Source organism: Chiloscyllium punctatum, chromosome 11, assembly GCF_047496795.1.
Source record: "Chiloscyllium punctatum isolate Juve2018m chromosome 11, sChiPun1.3, whole genome shotgun sequence".
NCBI lineage: Eukaryota > Metazoa > Chordata > Chondrichthyes > Orectolobiformes > Hemiscylliidae > Chiloscyllium > Chiloscyllium punctatum.
The window spans coordinates 22,956,975-22,973,433 of NC_092749.1; the positions used below are offsets into that span (position 1 = coordinate 22,956,975).

The 16,459-nt window shown below is 45.1% G+C and overlaps 1 protein-coding gene across 1 annotated transcript in view; it reads left to right on the plus strand.

The window, feature by feature from the left end:
• pld5 (phospholipase D family member 5) overlaps positions 1 to 14,808 on the plus strand; it is a 101,924-nt gene extending 87,116 nt beyond the window's left edge. The window contains exon 10 of the mRNA XM_072580493.1: positions 12,778 to 14,808. Within this exon, the coding sequence (XP_072436594.1) occupies positions 12,778 to 13,013 (236 nt within the window). The 3' untranslated portion in view covers positions 13,014 to 14,808. The remainder of the gene's footprint in view (positions 1 to 12,777) is intronic.
• Positions 14,809 to 16,459: the final 1,651 nt, after the last annotated feature.

The following is a 16,459-nucleotide window of genomic DNA, read 5'->3' on the forward strand; positions in this document are numbered from 1 at the left end:
GTGGGTCTGGAGTCACGTATAGGGCAAATCAGGTGAAGATGGCCAATTTCCTGTCCTAAACGACATTAGTGAACGAGATGAATTTTTCAATCTGGTGGTCTTGGTGCTATTGTTGATGCCACTTTGCTTTTATTTCAGATTTATGTAGTTGATTGAATATAAAATCACCACATTTTTGAGCCTTCAACTCCAGATAATCCATCTTTTAGATTACTATTCCAATGAGATGATATGTTCATTTATACAGTGTTGCCATGTTCTGGACCTCGCTACAGCTCTGATCAGCTAAACAATTTCCGTTCCATTGCTATTGTACACATTTCCAAATACAAAATTGTTTTCTGTTCTGCAGAATTTCAGCCAACTGGGGTAATTCCCACTCAGTTCATTGTATAGAACTAATAGCATTCCATAGCCCTATGCAAACTCCCAATATGCAGAATTACAGTGAGCCAAAATGATTGTATTTGCTCCAAAAGTACAAAATTTTTAATCTTCCATCTGTAGGTTTATGCGTGAAACTCTATCCAAAGTGTAGCATTTCCTGTTTGGCATGTGAAAGGATCCTGAGCCAGAAAATTCTCTGCTGCCTTTTCTGGAGTACTGGGGTCAGAACAGATTCAGATCATTAATCCTAGCCCTAACACATCCTGAGTGCCACTTCTGGGGACAGAGCATATGGTACATTCAGTTCTGCTGTAAGGCGGTGGTTCTGTACTCGTGCAATCCCATGTTATAAGAAAATGGTGTAATCGTACCATCATTTAAACTAATGAGGCCAGAATCACATTATAGCCAATACACACTTTAGAAGCATTGTTCCCAATTTGTCAATTGCGTTGTAGTGAATTCACATTAATGAAAAGCATGTGATAGCAGAACAACCTGTACTGGAGAGCTGACTAGAGAGGAAGATCTGCTGGTTCTCTCTCAGTCAGATATGTAGTTCCCAGGTAATGAAATATATAGAAGTGCCAATAGGAACATGTCATTACAGCATTTCCAAGGTTTGCCCACTCATAATCTTGGCCTGGAAATCCTGGTGGACCCCTTGTTAACCAGTTAGTATCATGTGGAAAATCCTTCCCTTAAGGTGCACCTTCTTCCGTGCTGTGGATAATGAACAGACAGATGCTAATGCCATCTCCCACCATTGGAAGCTGTTAGCTGTCAGTCAATAGACAATAGACAATAGACAATAGATGCAGGAGTAGGCCATTCTGCCCTTCGAGCCTGCACCGCCATTCAATATGATCATGGCTGATCATTCCTAATTAGTATCCTGTTCCAGCCTTATCTCCATACCCCTTGACTCCACTATCTTTAAGAGCTCTATCCAATTCTTTCTTAAAAGAATCCAGAGACTGGGCCTCCACTGCCCTCTGGGGCAGAGCATTCCACACAGCCACCACTCTCTGTGTGAAGTAGTTTCTCCTCATCTCTGTCCTAAATGGTCTACCCCGTATTTTTAAGTTGTGTCTTCTGGTTCGGCACTCCCCCATCAACGGAAATATGTTCCCTCCTGCCAGAGTGTCCAGTCCTTTCATAAGCCTATACGTTTCAATCAGATCCCCTCTCAGTCTTCTAAACTCAAGGGTATACAAGCCCAGTCGCTTCAGTCTTTCCGTGTAAGGCAATCTTGCCATTCCAGGAATTGACCTCGTGAACCTACGCTGCACTCCCTCAATAGCCAGAATGTCTTTCCTCAAATTTGGAGACCAGAACTGTACACAGTACTCCAGGTGTGGTCTCACCAGGGCCCTGTACAGCTGCAGAAGCACCTCTTTGCTTCTATACTCAATCCCTCTTGTTATGAAGGCCAGCATGCTATTAGCCTTCTTCACGACCTGCTGTACCTGCATGCTTGCCTTCATTGACTGGTGGACAAGAACACCCAGATCTCTCTGAACAGCCCCTTTACCTAATTTGATACCATTGAGGTAGTAATCTGCCTTCCTGTTCTTGCCACCAAAGTGGATAACCAGACATTTATCCACATTAAACTGCATCTGCCATGCATCTGCCCACTCACCTAACTTGTCCAGGTCACCCTGTAATCCCCTAACATCCTCATCACATTTCACCCTACCACCTAGCTTTGTGTCATCAGCAAATTTGCTAATGTTATTGCTGATACCATCTTCTATATCATTTACATATATTGTAAAAAGCTGCGGTCCCAGCACGGATCCCTGCGGTACCCCACTGGTCACTGCCTGCCATTTCGAAATGGAGCCGTTAATCACTACCCTTTGTTTCCTGTTAGCCAACCAATTCTCTATCCAATCTAGTACTTTGCCCCCAATCCCGTGCGCCCTAATTTTACTCACTAACCTCTTGTGTGGGACTTTATCAAAAGCTTTCTGAAAGTCCAGGTACACTACATCCACTGGATCTCCCTCGTCCATCTTCCGAGTTACATCCTCAAAAAATTCAAGAAGATTAGTCAAGCATGATTTCCCCTTCATAAATCCATGCTGACTCTGTCCTATCCTGTTACTATTATCCAGATGTGCCGTAATTTCATCCTTTATAATAGACTCCAGCATCTTTCCCACCACTGAGGTCAGACTAACTGGTCTATAATTTCCTGCTTTCTCCCGCCCACCCTTCTTAAAAAGTGGCACAACATTAGCCGCCCTCCAATCCTCAGGAACCAACCCCGATTCTATTGAACTCTGGAAAATAATCACCAGCGCATCCACGATTTCCCGAGCCACCTCCTTCAGTACCCTGGGATGCAGGCCATCAGGTCCCGGAGACTTATCAACCTTCAGACCTAACAGTCTCTCCAACACCAAATCCTGGCAAATAGAAATTCCCTTAAGTTCAGGTCCTTCAGCCACTGTTACCTCAGGGAGATTGCTTGTGTCTTCCCCAGTGAACACAGATCTGAAGTACCCATTTAATTCCTCTGCCATTTCTTCGTTCCCAGTAATATATTCCCCTGCTTCTGTCTTCAAGGGCCCAATTTTTGTCCTAACCATTTTTTTGCCTTGGACATACCTAAAAAAGCTTTTACTATCCTCCTTTATATTCTTGGCCAGTTTACCTTCGTACCTCATTTTTTCTCTGCGTATTTCCTTCTTACTAATCCTCTGTTGTTCTTTAAAAGCTTCCCAGTCCTCCGTTTTCCCGCTTATCTTCGCTAAGTTATACTTTTTCTCTTTTAACCTTATATGTTTCTTTACTTCCCTTGTCAGCCACGGCCGCCCATGTCTCCTCCTGGGATCTTTCTTCCTTTTAGGAATGAACTGATCCTGCATCTTCTGCATTATACACAGAAATATCTGCCACAGAGTCCTGCCTGAATTTATTAACATTATGTCAGACTCCTGCCCAACAGAGATTTTTGGTAAAACCTCCTATTTGGATGTGGAATTGCCCAGATTCTTGATTCAAATTTGTAATCAAAAGCCAGATCTTCACTGGGATTCATTGACATTGATTTAGGAAGAGAAAACATTATCTTGATCTATTTCTGATATTTGGTGGGAGTGCTGTTCTTCCATCTTCCAATGGTTGAAGACATTAAAGAACACACTGGCATTCCATCTCTCCAGACATTGTTTAGTTTTCTTTTCTGTAGTGAAGTCAGTTTACTGATTTATTGTTGCATTCAGCTGACGATTAGTCTTCCATGAAACATGGGGCTACACTTAATTGGACATGTTATGTTCTCAGAGTGCAGAGCCTGTTGTCAGTTATCTGTCATTGAAAATTTATGACACTCACAGACAAACTGCAGAAGTGTGATAAGCACCTTCAGGATATGAACAGGAGCATTATATTCAAGTCTGGTCTGCCATTTCATCAGACCTCATCTAATCCTCAACCTCAACTCCACTTTCCCAACTGATCCTAATCTCTCCAATTCCTTTAGAGTCCAAAACTCTATTGGTCTCAATTGGAACATACTCAATGACTGGACTATCAATAATGGTCTGTGGTAGAAAATTCCAAATATTCACAAACCTCTCCGGAGAAAGTTCTCATTTCAGACCAAAATGGACAACGCCGTGCTCCATCTCGTGCTAGATTTTCAACTAGGGAAAATTCAGGAATGGATTTTAACTCTGGAGATGTGCTGTTGGATGGGAAGGTATCAGGAGGGGGAGAATGGTGTCTTCCTTTTGCCATGGGAATTTACTTATGGTGGGAATCCCGATGGTGTGGCTGTCTCCCAGACAGCCAATTTTGCCGATCCAGTGCCAGATGGACAGCCAGCTCCTACCCCCAGCATTTCACGAGGCAAAGTGGTTGCCTTCAGATTGAGAGACCACCATCGCACCACATGACAATGCAGCACTCACCCCACTCCCCAACGAAACACCAGGCCTGGCTTGAATAATTTCTCCTCGATAGCACTTCAACATTGAAGCACTTTCTCCTCTTCCCTGAATCCATAGCAGTGGCCACCTCAATGGGTGGCACTACAAGCAGTTGGCTCTCCGATCGATGGAATTTCTTACCTCTCTGGGAAATCCATTTCTGAGGCTCGGCATCCATTTTAACAAGCTTTCTCTCGACCATACATACTTCAATAAGATCACCATTCTAAGGTCCAGAGAAGGTCTAAGCTCTAAACTCTTCTAAACTTTTGAGATTCTGGGCCCAATTTACTTAGCCTCTCACCCCTGGAACGGACATAGTGAATATACATCGCAACCCAACTAAGACAGGTATATTTTTCCTTATATACAGATTCCAGAATTGTGCACAGTATTCCTGGTGAGGGGTACTCGAAGTCTACTGAAATTGAAACAAGACTTTCTTAATCCCATATTCCCTTGAAGTAAAAGAAGTTGAATACTGCAGATGCTATAAATCTGAAATCAAAACAGGAAATGCTGCAGGTTGACCTTTAATACTGTGAGGGAAGAATTCCAGGATTTTGACCCATCATCATTGAAGGAACAATGATATATTTCCAAGTCAGGATAGGGAGTAGTTTGGAGGGGAACTTGAAGGTGATAGAGTTCCCATGTATCTGCTGCCCTTGTCCTTCTAAATGGAAGTGGTCGTGGGTTTGGAAGATGCTGTCTGAGGACCTTTAATGAATTTCTGCAGCATATTTTGTAGATAATACGCACTGCTGCTACTGAGTGGTGGAGAGAGTGGTTACTTGCAAATATGGTGCCAATCAAGTAGGCTGTTTTGCACTGGATGGTGGCAAACTTCTTGAGTGTTGTTGGGGCTGCACTCATTCAGGCAAGTGGGGAGATTCCATCACACTCCTGACTTGTGCCTTATAGATGGTGGACAGGCTTTCAGGAGTCAAGAGGTGAGTTACCCGCTGCAGTATTCCTAGCTTCTGACCTGCTCTTATAGCCATTGTATTTATGTGGTGAATCCAGTTGAGTTTCTGGTCAATGGTAACCCCCAGGATGTTGATAGTGAGAGACTCAGTGATGGTAACACCACCGAATGCCAATGTCCAGATCTTGTTGCATTTGAACATGGACTGCTTCAGTCGCGAATGGTGTTGAACATTGTGCAATCATCAGCAAATATCCCCATTCTTGACCTTATGATGGAGGGAAGGTCATTGATGAAGCAGCTGAAGATGATTGGGCCTATAGGACACTACCCTGAAAGACTCTTGCAGAGATGTCCTGGAGCTGAGATGACTAACCTCCAACAACCATGACTATCTTCCTGTTTGTCAGGTATGACTCTTACCACCGGAGAGTTTTCCCCTGATACCCACTAATTCCAGTTTTGCTAGGGCTCTGTAATGCCACATTCGGTCCAATGCAGCCTTGATGTCAAGGGCTGTCATTCTCCCCTCCCCTCTGGAATTCAGCTCTTTTGTCCATGTTTGAACCAAGGCTGTAATGAGGTCAGGAGCTGAATGGCCCTGACGGAACCCAAACTGGGCTCAGGTTATTGCTGAGCAGGTGCTGCTTGATAGCACTGTGGATGACACGCTTCCATCAGAGTAGACTGTTGGGCGGTAATTGGCTGGGTTGGATTTGTCCTGGTTTTTATGTACAGGACATACTTGGGCAATTTTCCACATTGTCAGGTATGTGCCAGTATTTTAACTATTCTGGAACAGCATGGCCAGGGGAGCGGCAAGTTCTGGAATACAAGCCTTCAGTACTATTGCCAGAATGTTGTGAGGGTCTGTCACCTTGGCAGTATCCAGTGTCTCTGACTGTTTTTTGATATCACATGGGGTGAATCAAATTGGCTGAAGACTGGTATTGCTGGGGACCACTAGAGGATCATTCACTCAGCATTTCTGGCTGAAGATAGCTGCTAAAGCTTCAGCCTTATCTTTTGCACTGATGTGCTGGGACTCTTTCATCATTGAGGATGGGAATATTTGTGGAGTCTCCTCCTCCAGTGAGTTTTTAGATCAGATTCCCTATTGTATGGAAACAGGCCCTTCGGTTCAACAATTCCACACTGACCTACTCAGACCCATTCCCCCACCCTATATTTAACCCCTGACTAATGCACCCAACACTATGGGCAATTTAGCATAGCCAATCCACCTTATCTGCACATCTTTGGCTTGTAGGAGGAAACCGATGCAGACATGGGGAGAATGTGCAAACTCCACACCGACTGTCACCTGAAGCTGGAGTCGAACCCGGGTGTTGTTTAGCCATCCTGTACCATTCATGACTGGATGTAGGAGGACTGCAGAGCTTAGATCTAATCCATTGGTTGTGGGATCACTTAGCTCTGTCTATCACTTGCTGCTTATGCTGTTTGGCACACAAGCAGTCCTGTTTGTGGCATCATCAGGTTGACATCTTCAGGTATGCCTGGAGCTGCTCCTGGCATGTCCTCCTGAACTCTCCATTAAACCAAGATTGACCCCCTGGGTTAATGGTAATGAGTGAGTGGGGGATATGCCAGGCCATGAAGTACAATTCTGCTGCTGTTGATGACCCACAGTGCCTCATGGATGCCCAGTCTGATAAGCTGCTGTTTGAAGTCTGTCCCATTTAGCATGACGATGATGTCACACAACAAGATGGAGGTTATTCTCAATGTGAAGGCGGGACTTCATCTCCACAAGACTGTATGGTGGTCACTCTTGCAAATACTTTCATGGACAGATGCATCTGCAATTGGCAGATTGATGAAGATTACACCAAGTATGTTTTTCCCTCTTGTTGGTTTCCTCACCACCTGCCACAGATGCAGTCTAGCAACTATGTCCTTTAGAAGGAGAAAGTGAGGACTGCAGATGCTGGAGATCAGAGCTGAAAATGTGTTGCTGGAAAAGCGCAGCAGGTCAGGCAGCATCCAAGGAACAGGAGAATCAACGTTTCGGGCATAAGCCCTTCTTCAGGAATGAGGAAAGTGTGTCCAGCAGGCTAAGATAAAAGGTAGGGAGGAGGGACTTGGGGGAGGAGGCGGTGCTGAGTTCGAGGGATTTGACTGAGACAAGGTGGGGGGGAGGGGAAATGAGGAAACTGGAGAAATCTGAGTTCATCCCTTGTGATTGGAGGGTTCCCAGGCGGAAGATGAGGCGCTCTTCCTCCAACCATCGTGTTGCCATGGTCTGGCGAAGGAGGAGTCCAAGGACCTGCATGTCCTTGGTGGAGTGGGAGGGGGAGTTGAAGTGTTGGGCTACGGGGTGGTTGGGTTGGTTGGTCCGGGTGTCCCAGAGGTGTTCTCTGAAACGTTCCGCAAGTAGGCAGACTGTCTCCCCAGTATAGAGGAGGCCACATCGGATGCAGCGGATAATCTTCTTCCTGACCTCTCCGCCCCCACCCCACTCCGGCCTATCACCCTCACCTTGACCTCCCTCCACCTATTGCATTCCCAATGCCCCTCCCCCAAGTCCCTCCTCCCTACCTTTTATCTTAGCCTGCTGGACACACTTTCCTCATTCCTGAAGAAGGGCTTATGCCCGAAACATCGATTCTCCTGTTCCTTGGATGCTGCCTGACCTGCTGCGCTTTTCCAGCAATACATTTTCAGCTATGTCCTTTAGAACCCAACCAGCTTGATCTGTTGTACTACTGCTGAACCAATCTTGATGGTGGACATTGAAATGACCTTGCCATCCTCAGTGCTTCCTCTAAATGTTGTTCAACATGGAGGAGTACCGATTCTTTGGCTGTGGGAGGATGGCACATGGTTTCCTTGCCCAGGTTTGACCTGAAGCCAATAGATTTTGTGGCGTCTGGAGTCAATGTTGAGGACTCCTAGAGCAACTCCCTCTCAACTGTGTACCACAGTGCTGCCACCTCTGCCGGGTGTGTCCTGCCAATGGGACAGGACATACCCAGAGATGGTGATGGTGGTGTCTGGGACATTGTCAGTAAGGTATGATTTTGTGAGTATGACTAAGTCAGGCTTTTACTTGATTATTCTATGGGACACCTCTCCCAATTTTAGCACTAGCCCCCCTGATGTTAGTAAGGAGGACCCTGCAGGGCCAACAGGGCTGTTTTTGCCGTGGGCTTTTCCGGTGCTCAGGTTGATGCCAGGTGATCCACCTGGTTTCATTTCTTTGAGACTTTGTAGCGATTGGTACGACTGAATGGTTTGCTAGGCCATTTCAGAGGGCAGTTGAGAGTCAACTACATTGCTGTGGGGCTGGAGTCACACACGTAGGCCAGACCAGGTAAGGATGGCAGATCTCCTTACCTGAAGGACATTAGTGAACCAGATGACTTTTTCTGACAATCAGCAATGATTTCATGATCATCATTAGATTCTTAATTCCAGATTTTTTTTAAATTAAATTCAAATTTTACTATCTGCCGTGGCTGGAATACAAACCTGGGGCCTCAGAATATGAGCTGGGTTTCTGTATTAATAGTCTAGTGATAATACCACCAGGCCATCACCTACCCTTACCAACATGTAACAATTTCACAACATTTTCAGAAGTGACGGGTGTGAGTTGTAAACTCATTTAGGCAAAAGTGAGGACTGCAGATGCTGGAAATTGGAGTCTGGATTTTAGAGTGGTGCTGGAAAAGCACAGCAGGTCAGGCAGCATCCGAGGAGCAGGAAAATCGCTGTTTCAGGCAAAAGCCCATCATCAGGAATGTTCAGTATATGGTTGAAGAGCTTCAGGGCAGAGTAGATAACCTGGGGGTTGCAGTGAGAGAGAGAGAGAGAGAGAGAGACTCACTGAGATTCTTCTCCAGAGAGGAGGAGAGCTTCTTCAAGGTAGGCATCCTTGCAAGAGGATTCGCAGTAAGGTTAAAATCAACTAGGCAAAAGGAGGACTGCAGATGCTGGAAATCGGAGTCTAGAATAGAGCGGTGCTGGAAAAGCACAGCAGGTCAAGCAGCGTCCGATGAGCAGGAAAATCGATGTTTCGGGCAAAAGCCCTTCATCAGGAATCATTGGATGCTGCCTGACCTGCTGTGCTTTTCCAGCACTACTCTAATCTAGACTCTCTGGTAAACTCATTTGCCCGGGTCAGTGTTTTTTTAAGGCTTTTTGAAGGTTTTTTATTGCCACAAGGCATAGCAGTTTCCTTCAGTGCATCTCATCAAATACACCCAGAGTGCACTGCCAGAAAGGTGCCATGGTGATCTCCTGAGAATTTGGCAGCAATCAGCTGCTCGTGGCAATGGATGAGGTGTGCATGTGGCTGTCACTATGGATCATGCCCTGGGCTGCAGGTTGGTTGTAGGCAGCATGAGGCTGTTTAGAGCAAATATCATACTGAATCTGCCAATGAGCCACTCTGGTTTCCATATTGAGTCTTCTCAGCATCTAACTCATTTGGCAAGTTTAGTAAGATAGAAGCTTCAGATTTAGTAAGACGAGTTGGGACATCAACTAGGTGTTTAACAAATTCAGGATTTAAGCCAAAACTGGGAGTGCTGCCCCATGGTCTAATTAAACAACAGCCTGATCTTGTGTGTACAGTATCATCCCGTGAATATGTCCCAAATATCCTTTCTCAACCATTACCATCTTTTCACAACCTTTTCACTTCAGCTTGAAACTGTCAGCAAATACAAATGCATTTCTAATACATTACAAACTTTCTTTTCGTTATTGTAGATTGTAAATAGCTGATCACCCAGCGCTGATATTTATGAAAACTGATTATGAGCTGTCTACAATCAAAGCAAAAAAGTCTGTTTATTCCCACTTTCTGTTTTGTATCTTTTTTACAATGCTCTATCCATTCTGTTTTTGACTGCCTTCTGCATGAACACTCTATATTGTCCTACAACTTTTGTTATGCCACCTTCCACCTTTCCAAGTAGTCTTTGAAAATGCAAAGAAGCTACTGGTTTCCCTTAAAGCATCTTGCTAGTTATATCCTCCAAAATCTTTAATGTATTAATAAAACATGATTGTTCTTTCAGAAAACCATGTTGACTCTGCCTGATAATTTATGATTTCCTAAATTGCTTATAACCACATCCTCAATAATAAATTCCAACATTTTCTCAAAGACTGATGACAGCCTTACTGGCCTGTAGTGACCTGTTTCCTCTCTAGTACTCTTTCTTCAGTAGTGGAGATGCATTTAGTAACTTCTAATCCATTGGGAAGGTTCTGGAATTTAGAGAATTTTGGAAAAGACATGTTGAAAATGTTCATGTGTCTTTGCACATCTTGCATGTCTTAATCATAGAATCCCAACAGTGTGGAAACAGGCCCTTCAGCCCAGCAAGTCCACACCAACCCTCCAAAGAGAACCCACCCAGACCCATTCCCCTATATTTACCCCTGACTAATGCAGGAGAAAGTGAGGACTGCAGATGCTGGAGACCAGAGTTGAAAAATGTGGTGCTGGAAAAACACAGCAGGTCAGGCAGCATCCGAGGAGCAGGAGAATCGACGTTTCGGGCATAAGTCCTTCTTCAGGAATGAGGCTGGTGTGCCAAGCAGGATAAGATAAAAGGTAGGGAGGAGGGAATTTGGGGGAGGGGTGCTGGGAATACGATAGGTGGAAGGAGGTGAGGGTGAGGGTGAAAGGCCGGAGAAGGGGTGGGGGCAGAGAGGTCGGGAAGAAGATTGCAGGTCAAGAGGGCGGTGCTGAATCCAGGGGTTGGGACTGAGATAAGGTGGGGGGAGGGGAAATGAGGAAACTGGAGAAATCTACATTCATCCCATGTGGTTGGAGGGTTCCTAGGCGGAAGATGAGGCGCTCTTCCTCCAGGCGTCGTGTGATCAGGTTCTGGCGATGGAGGAGGCCAAGGCCCTGCATATCCTTGGCGGAGTGGGAGGGGGAGTTAAAGTGTTCAGCCATGGGGCAGTTGGGTTGGTTGGTGCGGGTGTCCCAGAGGTGTTCCCTGAAATGTTCCGCAAGTAGGCAGCCTGTCTCCCCAATGTAGAGGTATCAGCACCGCTCTCTTGACCTGCAATCTTCTTCCCGACCTCTCCACCCCCACCCCAGCCTATCACCCTCACCCTCACCTCCTTCTACCTATCGTATTCCCAGCACCCCTCCCCCAAATTCCCTCCCCCTTACTTTTTATCTCAGCCTGCTTGGCACACTAGCCTCATTCCTGAAGAAGGGCTTATGCCCAAAATGTCGATTCTCCTGCTCCTCGGATGCTGCCTGGCCTGCTGTGTTTTTCCAGCACCACATTTTTCACCTCTGACTAATACAGCTAACCTACACATCCCTGAACACTACGGGCAATTTAGCATGGCCAGTTCACCTAACCTGCATATCTTTGGACTGTGGGAGGAAACTGGAACACCTGGAGAAAATGCATGCATACACAGGGAGAACGTGCAAACTCCACACCAACAGTCGCCCAAGGCTGGGATTAAACCCAGGTCCCTGGTGCTGTGAGGCAGCAGTGCTAACCACTGAGCCACCATGCTACCCGTATCAACAAGTTAATGTACCTCCTAAGTATAGATAAGATGTCTACTTGCTAACTTGTAATCTAATTTGAGGACATTTTTCAGTTACTCTTTGTGGAGAAGTGGCCTAATTATGCCCTCACATCCGTTAAACATAGGAGCAGAATAGGCCATTCAGCCCATCAAATCTGCTCCACCATTCAATGAGATTATGGCTGATCTGATAATCTTCAACTCCACTTTCCTACCTTTCCCCATAATCCTTGACTCCCATACACATTTAAAAATGCCCACCTTCTGCCCTGAATGTATTTATCACCCAGACAAAAGTGAAGACTGCAGATGCTTGAAACCAGAGTTTAGATCAGAGTGGTGCTGGAAAAGCACAGCAGGTCAGGCAGCATCCGAGGAGTAGGAAAATCGACGTTTCGGGCAAAAGCCCTTCAGCAGGAGTTCCTGATTTTCCTGCTCCTCAGATGCTGCCTGACCTGCTGTGCTTTTCCAGCACCACTCCGATCTAAACTCTGTATTTACCACCCAGCCTTAACAGTCCCCTACAATAAAGAATTCAACAGATTCACAACCCGCTCAGTGAAGAAGTTCCTCTCCATCTTGGTCTTAAATGGGTGACCCCTTATTCTGAGATTTAATGTTCTGCTGTTGGAAGTTCTTTCAGTTCAGCATCTGCATGGCTCCATTCTCTGATGAAGCTCTTCACAATTGAGGTCAACTTCACTGTGCTTAAGAAAAACGTAAGTACTTTAGGATGTCCCAAGGTAGTGAAAGTTGCTATATGAATGCAGCTCCTTTTCTTTCTGTAAAAATAGCTTTGGTTGTGAATTGTGATATCCTATTATTGTGAAAAACCCACTGGAACTGAAGCCCAGAATGTACCCGACCCCCTCACCTGCTTTGTGGCTTTAATTTTGGCCCAAAACACTGGATGTGGCCCAGATTGTTGGATTGGTGAATGGGTTAATTAACGGAGACATCTCTTGTGCTGCCTTTCAGGTACCTCCGACTGGGTTGGGGACAACTTTGTGAAAAACACGGGAGTGAGCCTGGTCATTGAACACAAACAGAGCAGGAGGAGACTGAGCAAGGCCACAGTTCTTGAGGAGTTAAAGGCTGTGTTCGAGAGAGACTGGAACTCCAAATATGCCCAAAATTTGGAAATAAATATCTTTCCGGAATGCTTGGAACTTCAAACCTATCAGCGCAAACCACCTTCATTTAATCTGGGGTGAATCAATACCATTGTTTTGAGATATGCGAGCGAAGGGAGAAAGAACGTGATCAGATGTACTGGAAGTTTTCATTTTGGGTTTGAATTAAAGGTAGCCATCTTACCTTGTCCACTTTATCCAAAAATCAAGCCAAATGTTCAGTTGATAGCAATCTTTCAATGGTTTTATGCTCGCCAAGTATCCACTCCATCCTTGTCCTATGATTTTTTTTTAACTCATTTATGGGATGAGGGCGTTGTTGGCTAAGAAGCATTTATTGCCCATCCCTAATTATTGGGAGGGCAGGTAAGAGTCAACCACGTCGCTGCGGCTCTGGAGTCACATGTAAGCCAGACCAGGTAAAGTTGGCAGCTTCCCTTCTCTAAAAGGCAGGAGTGAACCAAATGGGTCTTTTTTCCTAACGATGGATTCATGGTCATCTTTAGACTTTTAATTCCAGATTTCTATCGAATTCAAATTCCACCATCTGCTGTGGCAGGATTTGAACCCTGGTCCCAACACATTATTTTGATCCGTGGATTAACAGGGTCAGTGCCACTAATCCAACACCTCCACTAGATAGCTGAAGATAAGGTAGCTCACTTGTTGTCACAGGGAAGTCACTGCCCTAACATAGAGCTAGAAAAGTAGCTACAAAGGTACCAATGTAATGGAATAGCCCAAATTAAATGAGTTGAAATTTTACTGAGTGATGTTAGCAAAAGCTTGCCGGTATTGATCCTGTCTCAATTGCTACAACTACTCAAAGTGGATTGACGTTTATATTACTAACTTTACACACCATGATTTCAACCCAAGCAAAGCCAAAGTGTAGGTCTCTACCTTCAATTTTGAAATGATTATTCGAGAATAGTCTCTGTGGATTTTCTTGGATTTTCTCCACTGGCCGTGAGGGTGGATTGGCAACTCAATCCCCATGTTGTGTTGGCTGCTCAATATCATAACACACCAATTATCACTGGTTATCATTTCAGTTATTATTTAAGTACATTCACCTCCAATAAACAAAAGCTGAATAAAGCTGCACTCCTATTTATTATCAGCATACAGCATGGATTATCGATCCATTTACTAAGGCAGGTACATTTAGAGCCCATAGCAATCTATAACACAGCTGTAAATTGCTATTAGATTGCTAATGAGTGTGTCAGTTCAGCCCAGTTGGCTGTGTTTTTGCCTGTAATCTGCAGTGTACTGGGTTCGAGTCCCAATACAGTGAGAATAAAAATCAGTGTTGACCCAATGCAGTACAAAGGGAGTGCTGCATTGTTGGAGGGGCCATTTTTTGGATGGGACCTTAAACCTGCTCAGTTGTAAAAAGATCCCATTGCACTGCTTTAAGAAAGAACAGGTGTACCCACAGTCACCTGGCCAATATTTACCCCTCAGTCAACATCACAGAAACACATTATCTGGTCATTATCGCATTTTTATCTGTGAGAGTTTACAGCGAGTACATTTGGCTACCACATTACCTAAATTACAACACTGCCTAGACTTTAAAAACTATTTTATCGGCTATAAAGCACATACAGACAACCCGGTGGTTGTGAAAGCACTCCGTTAATTTGCGTTATTCTGTTTGTTATCAGTATGGCTAGTGTAGAATCTTGGAAGGCTTTGAATGTTTTGTTATTGCACCTTGTAGATGGGGCTTTTTCTATTGAGTCTAGTATTGGCCCTAACACAACATGTACATTTACACTGTGTGGCCCTCAGCAGCCTGATTGCTGCCTGTGCGTCAGGATCTCCACTGAAGGACCACCTGGCTGATTGGGGTCAACAGAGGTGAAGAGTGTGGTGCTAGGAAAGCACAGCTGGTCAGGCAGCATCTGAGGAGCAGGTGAGTCGAAGTTTTAGGTATAAGCCCTTCATCAGCTCTTCTGCTCCCCAGATGCTGCCTGACCAGCTGTACTTTTCCAGCACCACATCCTTTGACTCTGATCTCCAGCATCTGCAGTCCTCACTTTCTCCTAGTCAACATCGCATGATGTTTCAATAAACACATTGGTTGGTAGCTCGTATTAATGCAGCATCCATCTATCAAGTCCAGTCAGATACTGCAACAGGATCAAAGTCGGGGCTTTTTAAAAATTCAATCACAGGATGTAGGCATTGCTGGCTAGGCCAGCACTCATTACCCAGAGGACAGTTAAGAGTCAGTCACATCACTGTGGGTCTGGAGTCACATGTAGGCCAGGATAACAAATAAGGACAGGAGTCTCCTTCCCTAAAGGGCATTAGTGAACCAGATGGGTTCTTTTTTTCCAAACATTGGTTTCATGCTCATCATTAGATTCTCAATTCCTGATTTTTATTGAATTCAAATTCCACCATCTGCCATGGCAAGATTTGAACCTAGGTCCCCAAAACATTAACTGGATTTTGATTTAACTAATCTAGCAATAATAGCATTAAACTATTATATCGCCTAATTCCTCCATCTGATCTCCTTTGATGCAAGTTAATGATGGATTCCTAAGAAGCCCGAAAGCCAGTTGGTGAGTCTGTTACCAACAGCACAGACAGTGTGGTACCATACAAAGAAAGCCAGGTTTTATCCAAGAATCATTTTCCAGACCCTAGTCTGGAATTTAAGCGAATTGACGGCAGCTTTCATGTTGTCAGAGGGATACTGTTGAATTCCGGGGGATAAAGTTCTGCGCCCTCCTTGGCAGGAATCCAAAGGTTGAATCAAGGGCTGTGGCTGAGGGAGGGAAAATGTGAGGGTGGCGTATAAAAACGTAATTACAACTTCATGTTACGTCGCATAAGTATTTGGACAGCAAAGGAGGCAAATTCCAGCCCTAGAATTGGACCAATTTGGCCACAGTAGCTGGTCAGCTTCATTAAGAGCCTCACTATGGATAGCAGGTGAGATTCTCCAGTCAGCCTGCAGTGTTACATCATGACTGGAAGTGGGGGTGGGTGGAGGGGGATGGCAGGAGAAGTGGGCCCTATGGGGGAGGTGAGGGAGGGAGACTGCAGTGGGTAGGCTTACACACCCTACTGTCCATGAAGTAACTTGGTTATTTATTTCTGTTTCTCAGTTGATGTTTTTGGTTAAATGTAGATGAGTCTACATGTTGACGTTCTTTCACACTTACCCTTCCTTACAGCCTACTAGTTCTCTCAAGCGGTTAGGCCTCTCTCTGGTTGACCCTTCACCTTCTATAACCCACCCACCACCCTCAATTGGGCAAGCAGCCTGTCTCCATGTCAATTAAGGGGATGCCCAGTCAAACTTCCATCGAGCGAGTGCTTTCCTATTCCATCTCCCGCCCTTCCCCATGCCCCTGAGAGCAGAGTGGAATCTAGAGGCAGGCCCAGCTTCAGGATCCCATTCCTGAAAATGAAAAGCCAGGCCTTTAGCACTGCAATTGACTAGTGATCTCTGAAAAAGAGCAACAAAGCACGCATTGGATAATCGTGGCATTCGGGAGTTC